At 37.6% G+C, this 17,626-nt stretch overlaps 1 protein-coding gene across 2 annotated transcripts in view; it reads left to right on the top strand.

Annotated features, from left to right (window-relative positions):
• Positions 1–17,626, top strand: part of GRM7 (glutamate metabotropic receptor 7) — a 919,887-nt gene that overhangs the window by 286,236 nt on the left and 616,025 nt on the right. For both annotated transcript variants that reach the window (XM_024124143.1, XM_024124144.1), the window contains exon 2: positions 4,431–4,647. In XM_024124143.1, the coding sequence (XP_023979911.1) occupies positions 4,431–4,647 (217 nt within the window). The remainder of the gene's footprint in view (positions 1–4,430; positions 4,648–17,626) is intronic.

Raw genomic sequence — 17,626 nt, 5'->3', positions numbered from 1 at the left:
CACTTATTGAAGAGGCTGTCTTTTCTCCACTCTGTATTCTTGCCTCCTTTATCAAAGGTAAGGTGACCATATGTGTGTGGGTTTATCTCTGGGCTTTCTATCCTGTTCCATTGATCTATATTTCTGTTTTTGTGCCAGTACCCTACTGTCTTGATTACTGTAGCTTTGTAGTATAGTCTGAAGTCAGGGAGCCTGATTCCCCCAGCTCCGTTTTTCTTTCTGAAGATTGCTTTGACTGTTCGGGGTCTTTTGCGTTTCCATACAAATTGTGAAATTTTTTGTTCTAATTCTGTGAAAAATGCCTACATAAATTTTAAATGATAATTTAAAGGTGTGAGATGTTTTTAACCCTGTTTGGTACTCACCATTAGCAAAACCATTTTTGTGTGATAGGCAAATTTTTTGTAAAACGTAAAGAACAACAAAGTACAATGAGGTGAAAATTAAGTCCTACTATAAGGATGAAAATTTTTTGGTTTTTAAATTGGGGAAAGGAAGGCTCAAAGGGAGATGGGGTATTTATTTTCATGTTGCAGAAGTGTGATTACACTAAATTGTCTTCATCAAAAGATCAGTTCTACATTTCTGAAGGAGACTGGCAAGAGGGTAGAGTTTCAATAGCAGAAAAAGAAAGTATAGCTACGATATCAAGGGGAGTGTGTCAGTTAATCACTAAAGACGACTAATAATAATTTGGTCAGTTTCAGGTACCATTTATAATACATACTTCAAAATAATTACTCTGTAGACTTAAACATTAGTTTGAAACAGGTAACTAAATATACAGGATAATAGTTGATAAGTAACAGAGCATATTTCATAGGTTACATACATTCTTGCTGTTCTTCATCTCCTATCGCTGGGGGCAGTTTCCTTATATAGCCATATTTTTATCTCAGAAATGAAATCCATTTGGTTCGTTTCTTATTCTAGCGTCGTTATATGCGTAATGTACAAATAATTACCCCTGAATATAGGATGTGTGTGTGATCCTAAAGGGACATATGAGTCTTAAGCTGGTAGGTGTTTCTTTTTTTTTTTTTTGTGGTACGCGGGCCTCTCACTGTTGTGGCCTCTCCCGTTCTGGAGCACAGGCTCCGGACGCACAGGCTCAGCGGCCATGGCTCATGGGCCTAGCCGCTCCGCGGCATGTGGGATCTTCCCAGACCGGGGCACGAACCTGTGTCCCCTGCATCGGCAGACGGACTCTCAACCACTGCACCACCAGGGAAACCCGGTGTTTCTTATTTATAATGGAAGGGATAAACCACTGATAGCAATCATTTCAATGGGTAGTGAGGAAATAAATCTGCTTCACCAGGACCTTCATTAGTAAAATGTGGGGCACAGTTTAGAAAATGCATTTGCACTGGAGGCATTTCACAATCGCGATATTTTACCACAGCTACCTAAATGTAAATTTAAATAGAGGGCTGGGTGTATCTTTATTAGCACTTGTTCAAAGGTAGAAAGGGATTTTGGCAGGGAAGGCATCTGTGCAACAGCACAAAGATTTTGCATTTCCACTGTTGAAATTGATGGAAATGTATTGCCATGCTTGGCTTCTTCCTTTTTTATTTCTTGTAAGAAAACGTATTTCTCTCCCTCTGTCTGTCCCTCCCTTCCCCCTTCCCTTTATTTTTCGTCCAAAGCCTTTATTCAGTTGATATTTTTCACCTAAAATTTATAACCCTTGAACTATAAATGAAACATAGGAAACTCAATCTTTTCACCTATTTGTATAAATTTTAATAAGACATTTATATAAAATGTTTTAACAACAGTCTAAGGGTGACCTATAAAATTGCTTTCAGTGGCTCTGTAGTCAGTATTCTGGACAGAACTTGGCCTAGACTACAGTAATCTAATACCCTTCGTCATTTTATGCTTATTGTTCAAATGTTTTAGCAACAATTCAGCAAAGTATCATAGTTAAGAGTTTAGAAGTTTGCATTAGGCTGTGTCAGGTTTGAGTATTGCTCTTTCTGTCTTACAACTTTGTGACCTAAGGCAAGGTCATAGTCTACTTTCAAGTCTCAATTTCTTCTTTTGTAAAATGATTTAATAATAGTATAGTATAATAAAGTATAGTGAAGACTTTTTACTGTTAGTTAGATAAGGTAATGCATATAAAACTTTTAGTGATAACCAACAAAAAACTACTATATAGCGCAGGGAAATATACTCAATATTTTGCAATAACCTATAAGGGAAAAGAATCTGAAAAGTTTCATATATGTATATATATAACTGAATCACTGTGCTGTACACCTGAAACTAACACGATATTGTAAATCAACTGTACTTAAATAAAAATAAATAAAATTTAAAACATTAAAAATAAACCCCAGACTTTTAGAATATTCTTGCCACATGATGAAGAGTTAAATAAATAGTACATATTATTTCTAAAGCAATAATGATAGGAATATGTAAACATATTTTCTTAGGACAGTGAGGGAAATGTTTTTGCTAATGTGTCACAGAGAACTTGGGAAGTCAAATGTGGATGCATAAACTTAGTAAGAAAACACACACTTTTCTCCCTTCTGATTGTCGTTACCCCATGTATTAAGTACCCACACTGTCCCAGGCATCATGCTAAGCAATGCACATTTGTTATTCCTGCCCTTCAAAACAATCTTATACTAATTCATAATGTAACCAACTCAGTGAGGTGCAATATTCACCACAGTAAACACTAGTGAACAGAAACATGAGGCCTTGATTCCAGATCTTCTCATTACCAAATCCCATTTTATTTCTACTGCACTTCACTACCCCTGTAATTGAGGAGTTACTCAGGTGCAGACCATCAGGAGACTTGGAGGCTTTCTCACAGTGGCTTTGGATTTCGAGTCAGGAACGGAGAGCCTGCCCCTGGTGGTCATAGAGCAGAACTGCGTCAGGGACGGGCTGCATGGAAAATGGTGGGTCATCTCCTGTCAGGGCAAGACTTGACTGTAATGTTCACCTAGAAAGGCTGGTGGAGAAATGCGCTTTACAGAGCTGGTAACCAGCTTTAAACAATGTCAAATGGGTAAACTTGAGGCAAACTGCCCTGGAAAGAGAAAAGTAGGTTAATATCGAGTAGAATTATCAGGGCTCAAAGAATTAACTTGAGTGTAGCTTTGACATCTTTGGGGCAAAGAGTTGCACTGTTGGGCTTTGTCTGAGCAAAGATCAAAACTGGCTTTTAGATACACGAGAAATCTTTACGCTAAAACAAGGTTAAGTCCTGGGAGAGTTTACAACCAGAATTTTGTAGGAGTTGATCATTCTTACAGGTAGATAAATCATACCTGTCATAGTCTTCTGCATGCTAGTGTTAAGAGAAACAACTGGGGAGCGTTCTTTGTAAAAGTAACTAGCTTAGAGATCCTGACGTTAGACCCTAAGCCATGCTCCTCATCTATGGCTGCTTCAGGTCTTCTCCTAGAGTATTTGGGATCCTGGGTAAATATTTTTTTTCAAGGTTTCTTTCTAAATGCATACTTTTCTTTAACTAAAATCAGCATGTCAGGACTACTCAGGTAGTCTAATCTGAAATGATCCTGAGAAATAAATACTGTGCCAGTCAAGAGGAATAATCTGCTCATTAAATTGTTCTCTTGGAACCAGGGTCCTGCTCTAGGATGATCCATATAGGCACAAGTTCTAGAACTCCTTGAGACATCTGGTTAATCCCATGTGCAGTAGAGGGTCAGAGAATTCTCTAAAGGCAAAAAATTGGGAATCAGAGGTCCATATGGCTCCACTCCATCAGGACTGTCAGCTCTCTCTCAGCATCCAAATGAAACTTACAAAATTTTGAGAAAGGCCCTCCAAAGTGCCAGAAGAGCTGAAATGATGGTGTTGGGGCAGGGAACCCCCTTACCTGGGTCTAAGGGTGTTAGTGAGCTATCAGTACTTCATAATGTTTTTGTGAAGAATAAATTAAATAATGAATGCAGCTTACTTAGGTATTTCCTCATAGGTGATCAGTGCTCAATCAATGTTAGATGGCTAATGCCGTCTACCAGTATTCATGAGATGTGTCAACTAAACCAATCTCTATACACCCTCCAGTTAGGCTGTTGTGTCTTTTGTTTCTATTAATGTATAAGAAGTAAAGCATGATTCACAATGTTAGCCAGAATGGTTAAAATTATTTTTCCTCCCAACCGTCATGCTCTATGTAATTCCCATTCCATCCCCATTCCTTTCTCCAAGAGGAGAAAAAAAGGCCAAAGCATAAAAGTAGATGCTTCTTGTGCTGTTAAGAGGTGGTTGGTTGCATTTAGGTGGTCTACACTTCCATGCTATGTGTGGCAAAACACACTTCCTCTTTGGAGCTCAAGCCCTGTATTTTAAGTAAATTGTCATAAGTATACATGAATCTCTCACATCCTGATGGTGTGCCCTCATGTGGTGATTTCTTATCTTTTCAGATCCCCCAGATTAGTTATGCATCAACGGCACCCGAGTTAAGTGATGACCGTCGCTATGACTTCTTCTCTCGTGTGGTCCCGCCCGATTCCTTCCAAGCCCAGGCCATGGTAGACATCGTAAAGGCCCTGGGTTGGAATTATGTGTCTACTCTTGCATCGGAAGGAAGTTATGGAGAGAAAGGTGTGGAATCCTTCACGCAGATTTCCAAAGAGGCAGGTAGGAAGAGATTGCTATGATCAAGATGACCCTCTTTGAATGTCTGTGGCTTGTAGAGCTCTTTCAATCTTTATTAAACAAACACTATTGGTAATCGCCCTATCCCTACGCCATGTTCCCCCTTGCCTGTGAAGTAAATTTGCAAAGTCTTCATTTAAAACGCTCTGTTGTTTTGGAAGAGAATATTTTCAAAACTATGAAACTGAAATCCCTTTAAGTATTAGTGGAAGAAATGGAGAGAAAAAAATAGGTACTAAAATTGATATCTGACTTCTGTGTCACAGATAATAGTGTGGATTGATATCTGACTTCTGTGTCACAGATAATAGTGTGGATTGCAGGCTGTATATGGAAACATGAGCAAGTGTGGCTAAATGTGCCTCTTCATGTGTCCTTTCTCTTCGCCGCTCTCCAAAATGGAGAGGATTGTTTAAATTATGAGAACCCAACCACCGGGACACTTTGCTTTGAAGGGGAATGACACTGAGGGCTCTGAATGACTTGGCCAAAACAAAATTAAGTAAATTATCCAGGCAGTAGAATGTGCTTAGACAAATAGTCTTTGAAACTTCAGATTCTTTTGAGAAAGACAGTTCTGTTAGGTGGCATTTGGAGAAGATTCTTTTATGTATGTTTATTAAGCTCAAAATGGAGGTAATGGGTTCGAATGTTTGGCCAGCTGGCTTCCATCGGGCAGATTTTGAGAAAATGAGACAAAATCTTCAAACTTAGGAATCATGACAATAAATATGCAGGCTTCCCCATATGGAAATATTGGATCTAGTAAACCTTTTTTTTTTTTAAAAATGCATGCTTGCATATTCCTGAAAAGCTCTTAGGCTAAAGTCTGGTCCTCAGTTTTAAGGGTAAGAATATTATCCAACTTGTCATTGACCAGAATAGTTAACTAACCATAAAGCAAACAAACAAGCAAGGCAATAGAAACAGAGGTTCTTTTCACAAGGAAAGATGTCATAAATCCTGAAGACATGGCTTTGAGTATTTTGCTTTCAGACTACAGACATCCTCAGGCATGTAATGCTCCCGCATATAGATGGTGTGTCTTTACATGGCTACTGAAAGAAGGAAGCCCCGAGTTGGTTTATGAATCTTGTGCTTTTAACTCAGCACCTTATCATGATCCCTAGTTTGAAAATTTCAAACTAGGAGGTTTGTGTCAGTCTTGTACTCTTCCTTCTGGCTGAAATACTGTCACTGTTAACACCTTTGACTGCCGAGCTCCTGGTCATTTACAGGGCTCATCCTAACCGCCATTTCTAGGTTCAAGCAAACATGCACACAAAACTTCCTGGATTCTGTCTGCTTGGTCTTGTGTTTCTAGTGGCTCCTCCCACAATAGTTACCACACATTAGCATAATTTGCTGCTGTTGTTGATTTCTGTCTTGTCCCGTAGACTGTCAGAGAGATGGTGTCTGTCTGAGTCACTACTGTAGTCCCAGCTGCTTTGTTTCTAAGGGAAACATTTCTGGTATAATTCAGCTAGAAACTTTCTGATTAGGGAAGAAATCTTAACTCTGGCCTTGTGTCTTGAGTGCTGTGATGTATAAGACTCATTAACAACTGAATTCATGAATCTTTAAAGAAAAGCCTAACCACTTTTGATAGCTATGTGTTTGTTTCTTTCTTTGTTTCTTTGACTCCTGCTTTGACCAAAATAATGTGAGAGGCCCACTTAAAGACATATCTAAAATATGGGCATAATAGCCAATAGGTAAGACAAGATGAAGAGAAAATATGGGTAAAATAGTAAGATAAAGCTCAGAAATAAAGTTCAAATACCTTCTTGTTTTACGTAATTACTGCTGTGGATCTCAAATTTAATACTGCACTTTGTACTGGACAAAGCAAAGGACACTACCCACTTTGTTACACAGTGTACTGTGTTCAGAAGGTCACAATCATGTTGATTGTTCAATAGGACAGGAGCAGGACAAATGTTGGCCTTTATAAAAGACTGTATTCTATAGACAGGTCAGTGGTGAGTTTCGTAAGGTTGTTTATTCCTGGTGTCACTTAGTGAAAACTTAAGAAATGAGTCTTCTGTACGACTCTTTAAAAAGGAAAAGTTTTGGTTATATGGTCTGAGCTCCCCAGCTCATAATTTTAGCTAATCATATCAATATATTGAAATGACCCAACTCAAAAATAAAATTGTATTATTGGCAGCCATTTTGAATGAAATCCTTCAATCTGAAAGCCTTTGAATTTGGGGATGAGTGTAACTAAACAGCCAGCTGCCGAAATGCCAGAAAACATTGAGGGTTCAGGTAATGTCTTGCAATCAGTTCTTCTTCACCTTAAGTATTATGATAGTTGTTGTGTATTTATATTAAATTTCTTTGGAACCGTAGCATATGTGCAATTAATTTAAGTGAATTCACTTGTGTGCTTAACAAACACCCCCTGCATTCAACTCCCTACCCATCCCTTCAAAAAAGAGGAAATAAAGAGGAGGGAAAATTATAATTGAAATGGAGTATGGTAAGTTTACTCACTCAGTGTGTGTATTACTTCAAAAAAAACCTGAGATGGTAAACATGATTCCATCATTTCTTCAGTGGGTGTCACTTCTGTGGGCCTCTCATATTGTGAGCATCTGGCTAACCCAAAGGTGATTCCAGTGTATAGAGGTACCTGTTCATATTCCACGCCCTCTAAGAAGAATCCAACTACGTCCTCTGATTTTCAGTCAAAGAAACAGCAATATATTCTAATTCAGAATACAAAGGAAAAGGATTTTTAAAATTTGCCCTTTTGGAATTTCAGGGAAGTATGCATACTTAGGGAATTTTAGGGAATTTTCAAGGGTAATTTTCAATGTTGACTTTTTTCCTTTGCCTGCTGCTTCTAGAACCTTACCCTCAAGAAAGATACAAGCCAAGGTGTATCTGGGGGAGAGGCAGTGTGGCATATACGTAAGCAAGCCCTGAGGTATCAGAAAGACTGGATTTGAATAATGGGCTCCATTGCTTCTGTGCTGTATAACTTTTGACACATGGTTGAACTTTCCAAACCTCAGATTCCTAATATAGAGAATGAGATAAATGATGATCAGGTTGGTAAAATAAATAAGATCATGTATGGGGAACACAACACCCAGTGCCACCTAATTCTTAGTGTTCCGCACTAGTTTCCTATAAATCAGTAGCATTTTTGCTTGAGTTTCAAAAGTTTGAAAATAACTAGTGATAGATAACATTTGCCTTTAGTTATAACTCAAAGGTTTTATATATATATATATATATATATAAATATATATTTGTATATATAATTATATAGAATAGCTGAGTTGCTCTTCTTTTTCTTAATTTGAATAATATTTATCTCTTTTGGGTTTTTTTTGTTTTGGGGATGCATGTTTATTCCTTTTTAAATTTAATATAATTTTTTTTATACAGCAGGTTCTTATTATCTATTTTATACCTAGTAGTGTGTATATGTCAATCGCAATCTCCCAATTCATCCCACCACCACCCCCCGCCCCTGCTTTCCCCCCTTGGTGTCCATACGTTCTCTACATCTGTGTCTCTATTTCTGCCTTGCAAACCGGTTTATCTGTACCATTTTTCTAGATTCCACATATACACATTAATATACGATATTTGTTTTTCTGTTTCTGACTTACTTCAGTCTTAGGACAGTCTCTAGGTCCATCCACGTCCCTACAAATGACCCAGTTTCGTTCCTTTTTATGGCTGAGTAAAATTCCATTGTATATATGTACCACATCTTCTTTATCCTTTCGTCTGTAAATGGGCATTTAGGTTGCTTCCATTACCTGGCTGTCGTAAATAGTGCTGCAATGAATATTGGGGTGCATGTGTCTTTTTGAGTTATGGTTGCTATTCTTACTACTATGCTTCCATCATATAAGAAGCATAACAAGACAAGAAAGTGAGCTATTCAAGTTGTCCTGTGTATGTGGTGTGTGTGTATGAGGGTGGGGGGAGAGCCCGAGCATAAGCTCGATGTTGTTTCTATGTTCTGCTGGAAGGTTCCAAGGAGTTACTTCCATTCTTTCTAAACAGTTTGACTTTGAAGATTGTGGTTCTTCTTCTTTATAAATGTCTGTAAGAGTTTCACTCTGTTAAAATGCTTTAGTTCCAAAGTTTAGACTTAAGTCCTGAACCAAAGGCTGCTTGTAAAACTGGAGCCTAAAAGATCTCCACCATGCATGTAGGCATAGAACATGGGGTGCATGCTCCTTTGTCAGACTCTGATAGAACAAATCAAGACCATGATGTCAGAAAAAGAAGCCATCCTTCTGCAGGGGGCCATCTAATTTGTCTGGGACATAAAGGCTTACATACAGTTTCTCTAAGCTGTCAGAAAACCTCAATAATTTTCCTCTCATGTATAGTCATGAGATATTTAAATATGCATGGATGCTGCTCCTTGTTGAACTTTCAGAAAGGACTGTAACATGATTTTCTCAGATGATGAAATTTTTGTAAAACAGTTATATTTGCATAAATCGCCCTGTATATTTGAATGGATGCACATGCAGTATCGACAAAAGCAATTTATTGATTAGTATCAGAGAGAATGAGAGAGTATTCACTCCCAATGTGCTTTAAAATTCATGTCAACATAATAAACTAAATAGTGTCAATTAGACATAAAGACTCCTTTTTCTAAGTAAGGGGCAAAGAAAATGCTTATCATATCATAAGTCACTAATACAGTCCAGATCATTTGAACTAAATTTGGGTCAAGGTTTACAAGAGTAAGGACATCACATACAACTCTTCTAGTCTGCCAGACAATTTTCAGGAGAATCCCATGACCACTGCTTCACAATATGACAAAAATAGTCATGGTTTGTTACTGCCATGGTGTCGTGAGACATATCAACTGTTCAAAACCAGAAAGAATATTTGAGCTATCTTTTGGTATTTCATGCCAGTCACTTAATACAGTTATTTCAGTTATTCTCATTATTAGTCAGGTAAACTCTAGAACTTCTTTTTATTTAATACTTTATCTTGACCTAGAATATTCTTACCTGGCATAACTAGGTGAAGATTTAGTTGACTATTAGTAACTATTATTCAGTCCTCCATTTTTTTCTAGACCTTAGGAGCTAGTTGGGTTTGTTCATTATAGGATTCTGTTCTTATTAGAGGATTCTGTGCTCCTCTTTGCTTCACAGATGCAGGGCTCTCTTTCGTTGGGTTGTCGTCAGTCTTCCCCACCTGACTGTAGCCTCTATGACGACAAGGACTTGGCCTTGGGACCCTATCATCTAGCCTAACTTTTGGCGTTGAGAAGGCATTCAGCAAATATTTGTTAAAGGAAAGAGAAAAGGAAGGAACAGTTTTTTTCCCTTTGCCTTTTAGGGAGAAAAAGGCATGTAGAGGGAGGACGTATGATACATAATTTTTAAGATATATAATTTTGTGACTTGTGGGTCACAAAAATTGTATCCTAGATCTGTTTGCTCTGGTATGTCACAGTTACCCCTGCCCTAAATCTACTTTATTCTTCCTTGTTACTGTCCCCACACAAAATGTACAGCAGTGCGATGCAACAAGGCTATAATTCCCTATACCCCCATCTATGTATCTGTGTTAAATTTGAGGATTTTCCAGTTTTGTTTTTTTTGTTTTTTTGACTCTGTCTATATCATGGTGAATATAGAAGAGACCTTTTAATGTCTGGTTGGAGTGTTTCCTTAATGAACTGTTCAGCGGTCCCAGCTTGAATACAGGTGTTGAATAAGGACTTAATTTCAAAATACAAAATCACAAGCACTCTCATAATATCATCTATTTTCAGTTGTGCTTAAAACGAAACTGTAAGTTCCTCAAGAGGAAGCTTTATTATTTTATTTTAATTTCTGGACCCTCAGTGGTTAGCACCACATTTTAGATTTTAACCCATACTGGATCTTTGAGCACATCTTGAGAATGCCCTCTCATCCCCGTTATCTGTACAGTTACTTTAGTTCTGGGCTCCACTTTATTCACTGTGATTCACAGCTACAGTTACTCATGCCTCCAGATTAGCTCCTCCAATATAGCATCCATTTTACTAAAATGATCATCTTTCTGAAATACAAATACAGCCATTCTGTTATCTGTTCCTGGCTTCCCTTACCCCAGAGGATTGAGTAAAACGTGTCTAGCGTGGAATACAGGTCCTTTCTGACCTGGTGTCTGATTTCATCACCCATCTCACTCCACACTAGGCCTGCCATCTTTAATTCCCACCTCAAGTCCCCATAGACACACTCCTTGCCCCACCACAGTCAGACTTCTGTGGGTTTCAGGATATTCTGTGCCTTTGCTAACGCTTTGCTTTCTGTGTGGATTACCAGCTAACTGCAATCTCTTTTTCCAAAACAGAACTCCTTGGGAAAAAAGTTACCCCTGCCTTAGTCTTCCTTCATGGTCCTGTTTTGGATCACAGTGTGTACATTTGTCTTTTTAAATAGCACAGCACCTTAAAGTCCCTCTCCGTGAATAAATTCATGGAGAATGACCAATCGATCAAGTCTTGATGAGAGAATGAGGCTGCATATCCCTCCTAAAAAGCCAGATATTCATGTCCCCAGCCTCCTTCGAAGCTAGGGCACAGCCATGTCACCCAGTCTCGGCTAATCAGACACACCCAGACATACCCACCATAGCTGGATTAAGAGCTAGGGACACAAAGAAGCAGGGGCAGTGGAAAACCCATCTTGTTGACAGCAGCAGCAGTACTATCCATGTTCCAGGGGTAGATGGGTTATCTAGCCTGAAATGGCAGCAGTAGTATAATCTCCAGCTTCCCATTTCCAAGAGTAGCAGCAGCGGTGGCCCAGCTAACTTGGTTCTGTGGTACTGTTTTGGCTTTGGTTCTGACAGCCTAGTCATGCTTTGTTTCAACTCATTTTGTAACTTCGGTTCCCTGGTCTCCCCGGTGATTCTGCAGATTATCCAAAATAATTTAAAGAAATGTTTTTCTACTTAATCTAGAGAGGCTTTACTTCCGACGTTTGGCTTTTACCTTCATTAATGTAAGTGAAGAGTGTTGCTTCTATGAGTTCCGTAACACCTTGTGCATAACCGTCAGGGAATTTGTTGCATGTTATTGTGATCGTTGTCATCTATCTCATCGTCTCCCATGTGAATGTGAGCTTATTTTTATTTTTTTATTCCTTTTTTATTGAGGTATAATTGACATACGGCACTCTGTAAGTTTTAGGTGTACAGCATGAAGATTTGGCTTACAAACATGAAATGATGATCACAGTCAGTTTAGTGACTATCCATCATCTCATATAGATACAGAATTAAAGAAATAGAAAAAAAATTGTTGTGATGAAATCAACTCTCATATATAACATACAGCAGTTATGTATTTTATCGCTGAAAGTTTGTAACTTTTGTCTGCCTTCATTCAGTTCTCCCTCCCTCCACCCCTTGCCTCGGGTAACCCCAAGTTTGACCTGTTTTTCTGTGAGTTTGTCTGGTTTTGAAGTATAATTGACCTGCAACACTATGTCATTTCCTGTCACACAGTGTAGTGATTCAGTATTTCTATACATTTCAAAATTTTCACCATGATAAGTGTAGTTACATACAGTATGTCACCGTACAACAATATTACAGAGTTATTGACTATATTCCCCACACTGTACCTTTCATATCCATGACTCATTTATTTTAGAATGTAAGTTTATTGAGGGCAGGAATTATGTTGTATTTGACTTTCCATACTCGAGGATAATGTCCAACAAAGACTAGGCTCATTAAATGCACACTGAATTTAAAAATACTCTACTAGTAACATAAGAGGTGATGACTCCAAGTTTGTAGTTGGTACAGTAAAACTGTTGGAGGATTTTCCAATTTTGGTTTTCTAAAGTTATCATTAATTGGCTATAATAAACTGACACTATAGAAGAAAAATAGGAAAAGAAATCTGGTCATATGCCTACACTCATACATTGAATATCTGAGTACTTTCTTTGGGTAAGATACTCTTGCAGGATAAAAATAAGTAATAATTATAGTAGTAACAGCAAGAGACAAAGAAAAGATCTGCTTTCTAAGACTAGAAATACATAAGTAGAGCAGTGAAGACAGCCTTATTGGGGCATGCTGCAAAGGAGAACTCTGGAAGAAGGTAGATGCTTAGCTAAGCAGCAAAGGTAAGTAGAAGTTAGCAGACAAGGCTGCCCTAAATAGGGTGGTGAATGACATTTTAGGAAAAGAGTCATGTTAAAAACCCCAAATAAAGTTGTTTAATGGTATTTAAATTTTTAAATGGTATAAGAGAAACAGCATCACTTTGAAAAAATTTTGACTGAAATTACTAGATGGAAAGTGCTCTTCGACCCAACATAAGAAGTATTGCAGAATATGCTTTGGCTTTTGGGCTAAGAACTTGTGGTTCTGGCCCTAACTCCTACAGTAACTGACTGGGAGCCAGCATCCTGATGCTTTGGTTTGCAAAGTCATCATATATTTATTGAGAAAAATAGTCTCCCTTGATTTAGAGAATCCTCAGATCCATATCACCCTGATGGCAAAGATGGGCTTCCTCTAGGCAGTTGAACATCGTTGTTGAAGTGGGACGAACATGGATGATAAATTAGTGTTTTTGCTGCATGGAGACATAGACAGTGAAAAAGCATATCTTAGCAGTTCCTCCTCATCTCTTCCACTTACCTTCACTGCACCCGAGCAATGTGGAGGAATGTGAAAAGATCTGAAGATAAAATGAACCCCTCCTTTATTCATTGACTTGGGTATGGTTACCATATGTTGCATGTGCTAAGGAGAAAAAGGACTTGGGATTCTGGCATTGAAGTTAAAGGTTTAGTGAAAAGGAACATAGGTCATCTTTTAATATTGGAGTAGAGGCTCAGATACAGAAAATTCTTTTGAACAATAGAATTTCTTGGTCAGTTGAGTAGAGGGGAGGAGAATCATTGTTCTGGGGTAGCTTACTTCAGAAAGTAACCATGCTTTTGTAATAGTTACCATTATACCACTAAACTTTACAGGCCAGAAAGTTTGATTTATTCTCCCTGTTTAATGACACTGCATTTAGCCTTCAAGTGAACCTTTCTTTTCCCAGGGTTTACAACAATGTTCATTGGGAAAGACTCCCGGTTTTGAATCTCATAGGTTTTGATAAATGTCAGCAAGAGAGATAAAATATTGGAAGAATATTAGTCAGCTTATAGAACAGGAGGGAACTATATAAAACCTAAGTTTAAGTGCTTATGGGGCCTACCTATGTTTTGCTTGTGGGAAAGTAGGACACCTTGATTTTGAGTCCCGCTAAGCCTGTGCACAGTGAGGAAGAGTTATTTCCCAATGTAATTTCAGTGATGTAACCAAAAGGTGGGGTGGTCACAGTCTAAAAAAAATGCTGCCTTTTGGGTTGCCTTTGCCAGAGTGTTCCACTCCACTGGAACAGGCAAGTATAGGCACCCACACAGAAAAATGCAGTGCTCATCAGAACAGAGGCAAGGAGGTAGGCAGTGGAATTAGTCAAATGGATAGGTCTGCAAAATAGAAGGACACTCCAGTCCAAGAAACATTAAATTAATGTAAGTTTCCTTGGAAAATATCTATTTACTGGAGGTCAACTCTTTCCTAAATTATTTTGTCTTTTGAACAACTCCACGCATGTAAATGTAGCCCCTTTGAGACCTGCACAGAGGGATATGTTTACCTTTTATTTGGCAAATGGATCCCTGCTGTTAAATCTTTCAAGAGATTATAGGAAATTCTACAAAGCCCCACATCAATTGCATTAGCGCTCCCCAGGCAAACTGAAGGACAGCTAGATGATCAAGATCTCTGGCAGTAATAGTAGCCATCCTAAAGACGTACTGCATTAACTGACTGAAATACTGTGACCTTGTGTAGCTCCAAATTTGCCTTTTCCCAGTTCTTCACATTTCTTGTTACTCTTTTGGCTGGATGTCATAAATGGCAAGCACTTAAAACATATTGCCAATAATTAGTGGATGGCATTATTCCATTGCATTAATATTTTAGATGTGGTATTATTTATCAAGCAAGCTCCTTTTTAGGTAGGTATGACTGGGATGTCCGCACAATCTACAAGTCATAGTAGTAGGATGACCCTTTGAGAAACTAGCATATAAGTTACAATGTAGGCTTTTACATACAAGGGGAAACATTAAAAGTGAAGTCATCATAATAATGATGAAGGTCTCAAGAGAAAAATTCAAGGTATGTATTTAGAAGAGCTTAAAAATAAAGGACACCTACTAAAAATGTCGACATGTAAAAAAGGTTAATTTTCCTAAGGTATTAGTGATCCTTTGGATTTAAATTTGAAAGTTTAAAAAATCAACATCACAAGGGCCTACCCAGCATATTTTTTATGAAAGAAGATAAATTCTCTTGGGAAAGATGAAATTGTCAATGAAAACTACAGAAAGCTTGATGTATGGTGACTAATTATATAGAAATGTGTTGTTTTCAATGTCTTAATCCTAGAGGCCACAGAAATTATAGCTTCTTCTGGTCAAAAGTTTTTAGCAAAAATGTAGTTACTCCTCACTCCATATAAGGATCATGAGGGTTATTTTCTAAAAAGCTGATATACAGTGATGCGCTTAGTACAAATTCTACTCTACACACTTTTGATTAACTACTGTAAATTGTGTTTTCACTCTGTTTTTATGGGTGCTTTGTTCAACAGTTACCAGCGAGTAATTAAGATAAGAAGTAGAAATTAGTGTGGCTTGCAGTAGACTCACAGAGCGCATCCTGCTTTAGGGTTTGCATCATTTATCTATTGGGAGCTCAGTATATTTTTCCTCGGCTTTCTGGAAATATAATTGGCATATAACATTATTGAAGTTTAAGGTGTACAACATGATGATTTGATACACTTATATGTATTTCAAAATGATTACCATGGTAAGGTTAGTCAGAGCCTGTCACCTCACACAATTACCATTTCTTTTTTGTGGTGAAAACACCATCTTACTGTCTCAGCAACTTTCAAGTATCTAATACAGTATTGTCAGCTGTAGTCATCTTTCTGTACCTTAGATTCCCAAAACTTTTTTATATTATAACAGAAAGTTTGCACCATTTGACTGCCATGTCCTAATTACCTCCTCCCTAGCCCCTGGAAACTGCATTCTACCCTCTGTTCCTTTGCGTTCAGCTTTTCACGCTTCCACATATAAGTGATATCATATAGTAATTGTCTTTCTTTAACTTATTTCACTTAGCATAATGCCTCCAAGTTCCATCCATGTTGTTGCAAATGGCAGGATTTCCTTCTTTCTGATGATGGAGTAGTAGCCCGTTGTGTGTGTGCGTGTATGTGTGTATATACCACATTTTCTTTATTAATCCATCCCTATATGGACATTTAGGTTTTTTCTTTATGTTAGCTCTTGTGAATAATGCTGCAGTAAACATGGGAGTGCAGATATTTCTTGGAGATGCTGATTTTATTTCCTTTGAATATATACCCAGAAATGTAATTGCTGGATCATATGGTAGTTCTATTTTTAATTTCTTGGGGAACATTCCTACTGTTTCCCACAGTGGCTCTACCAGTTATATTCCTACCAACAGTGCACGGGGGTTCCTTTTTTACCACATCCCTGCCAACATTTGTTATCTCTTGCCTTTTTGATAATAGCCGTTCTAAAAGATGTGCGGTGGTATCTCATCGTGGTTTTAATTTGCATTTCCCTGATGATTAGTGGTGTTGAGCATCGTTTCATGTACCTGTTGGCCATTTGTATATCTTCTTTGGAAAAATGACCGTTCAGCTCCTCTACCCATATTTTAATCAGACTGTTTTTTTTTTCCCTTGGTCTGTATTTTTGCTATTGAGTTATATGAGCTTCACATATATTTTGGATATTAACCCTGATCAGATATTTGATTTCAAAATACTGTCTCCCATTCTGTAGGTTGCCATTTCATTTTTGTTGATTATTTCTTTTGCTGTGCCGAAACTTTTTAGTTTGGTATAATTCACTTATTTATTTTGGCTTTTGTTGCTTGTGCTTTTTGATGTCATACCCCCAAAATTGTTCTCAAAGACCAATATCGAGGACCATTTTCCCTGTTTTCTTCTGGGAATTTTACAGTTTCAAGTCTTCTGTTTAATCTACTCAAGTTCGATTTTGTGAGTGGTGTAAGACAAAGTCCATTTCACTTTTCTGCATTGATTATCCAATTTCCCAATACCATTTATTGAAGAAATTATCCTTTCCCCGTTAAGTATTCTTGGCTTTCTTGTCAAATACTATTGACCACATAGGCAAGGGTTTATTTCTGGGCTCTCGATTCTGTTCTGTTGGTCTATGTGCCTGTTTTTATGCCAGTACCATACAGTTTTGGTTACTATAGCTTTGTAATACAGCTTGCTATCTGCAATATGACTCCAGCTTTGTTATTCTTTCTCAGGATTGCTTAGGCTATTAGGGGTCTTTGTAGTTCCATACAAATTTTAGAATTTTTTCCCATTTCTGTGAAAATTGCCACTAGAATTTTGATAGGGATTGTATTGAATGTCTGTCTAGGGTTTGGGTAGTATGGACATTTTAACAATATTAATTATTCTGAGTCATTAACATGAGCTTCATGTCTTCTTTAATTTCTTTCAAAATCTCGGTTTTCAGTGTACAGAACTTTCATCTCTTTGGTTAAATTTATTCCTAAGTATGTTATTGTTTTTGATACTATTGTGAATGGGATTGCTTTCCTTATTTGTTTTTCAGATGTTTTGCTGTTTATGTACAGAAATACAACTGATTTCTGTAGGTTGATTTTGTATCCTGCAAATTACAGAATTGGTTTTTTACTTCTATCAGTTTTTTGGTGGGGTATTTAGGATTTTCCATATATAAAATTATGGCATCTGTAAACAAAGACAGTTTTACTTCCTCTGTTTCAATTTGGATGCCTTTGTTTCTTTTTCTTCCTTGATTGCTCTGGTTAGAATTTCCAGTAC

This window comes from Physeter macrocephalus, chromosome 18 (assembly GCF_002837175.3).
Source record: "Physeter macrocephalus isolate SW-GA chromosome 18, ASM283717v5, whole genome shotgun sequence".
Classification (NCBI taxonomy): domain Eukaryota; kingdom Metazoa; phylum Chordata; class Mammalia; order Artiodactyla; family Physeteridae; genus Physeter; species Physeter macrocephalus.
This window is presented reverse-complemented; position numbering and strand designations above follow the sequence as displayed.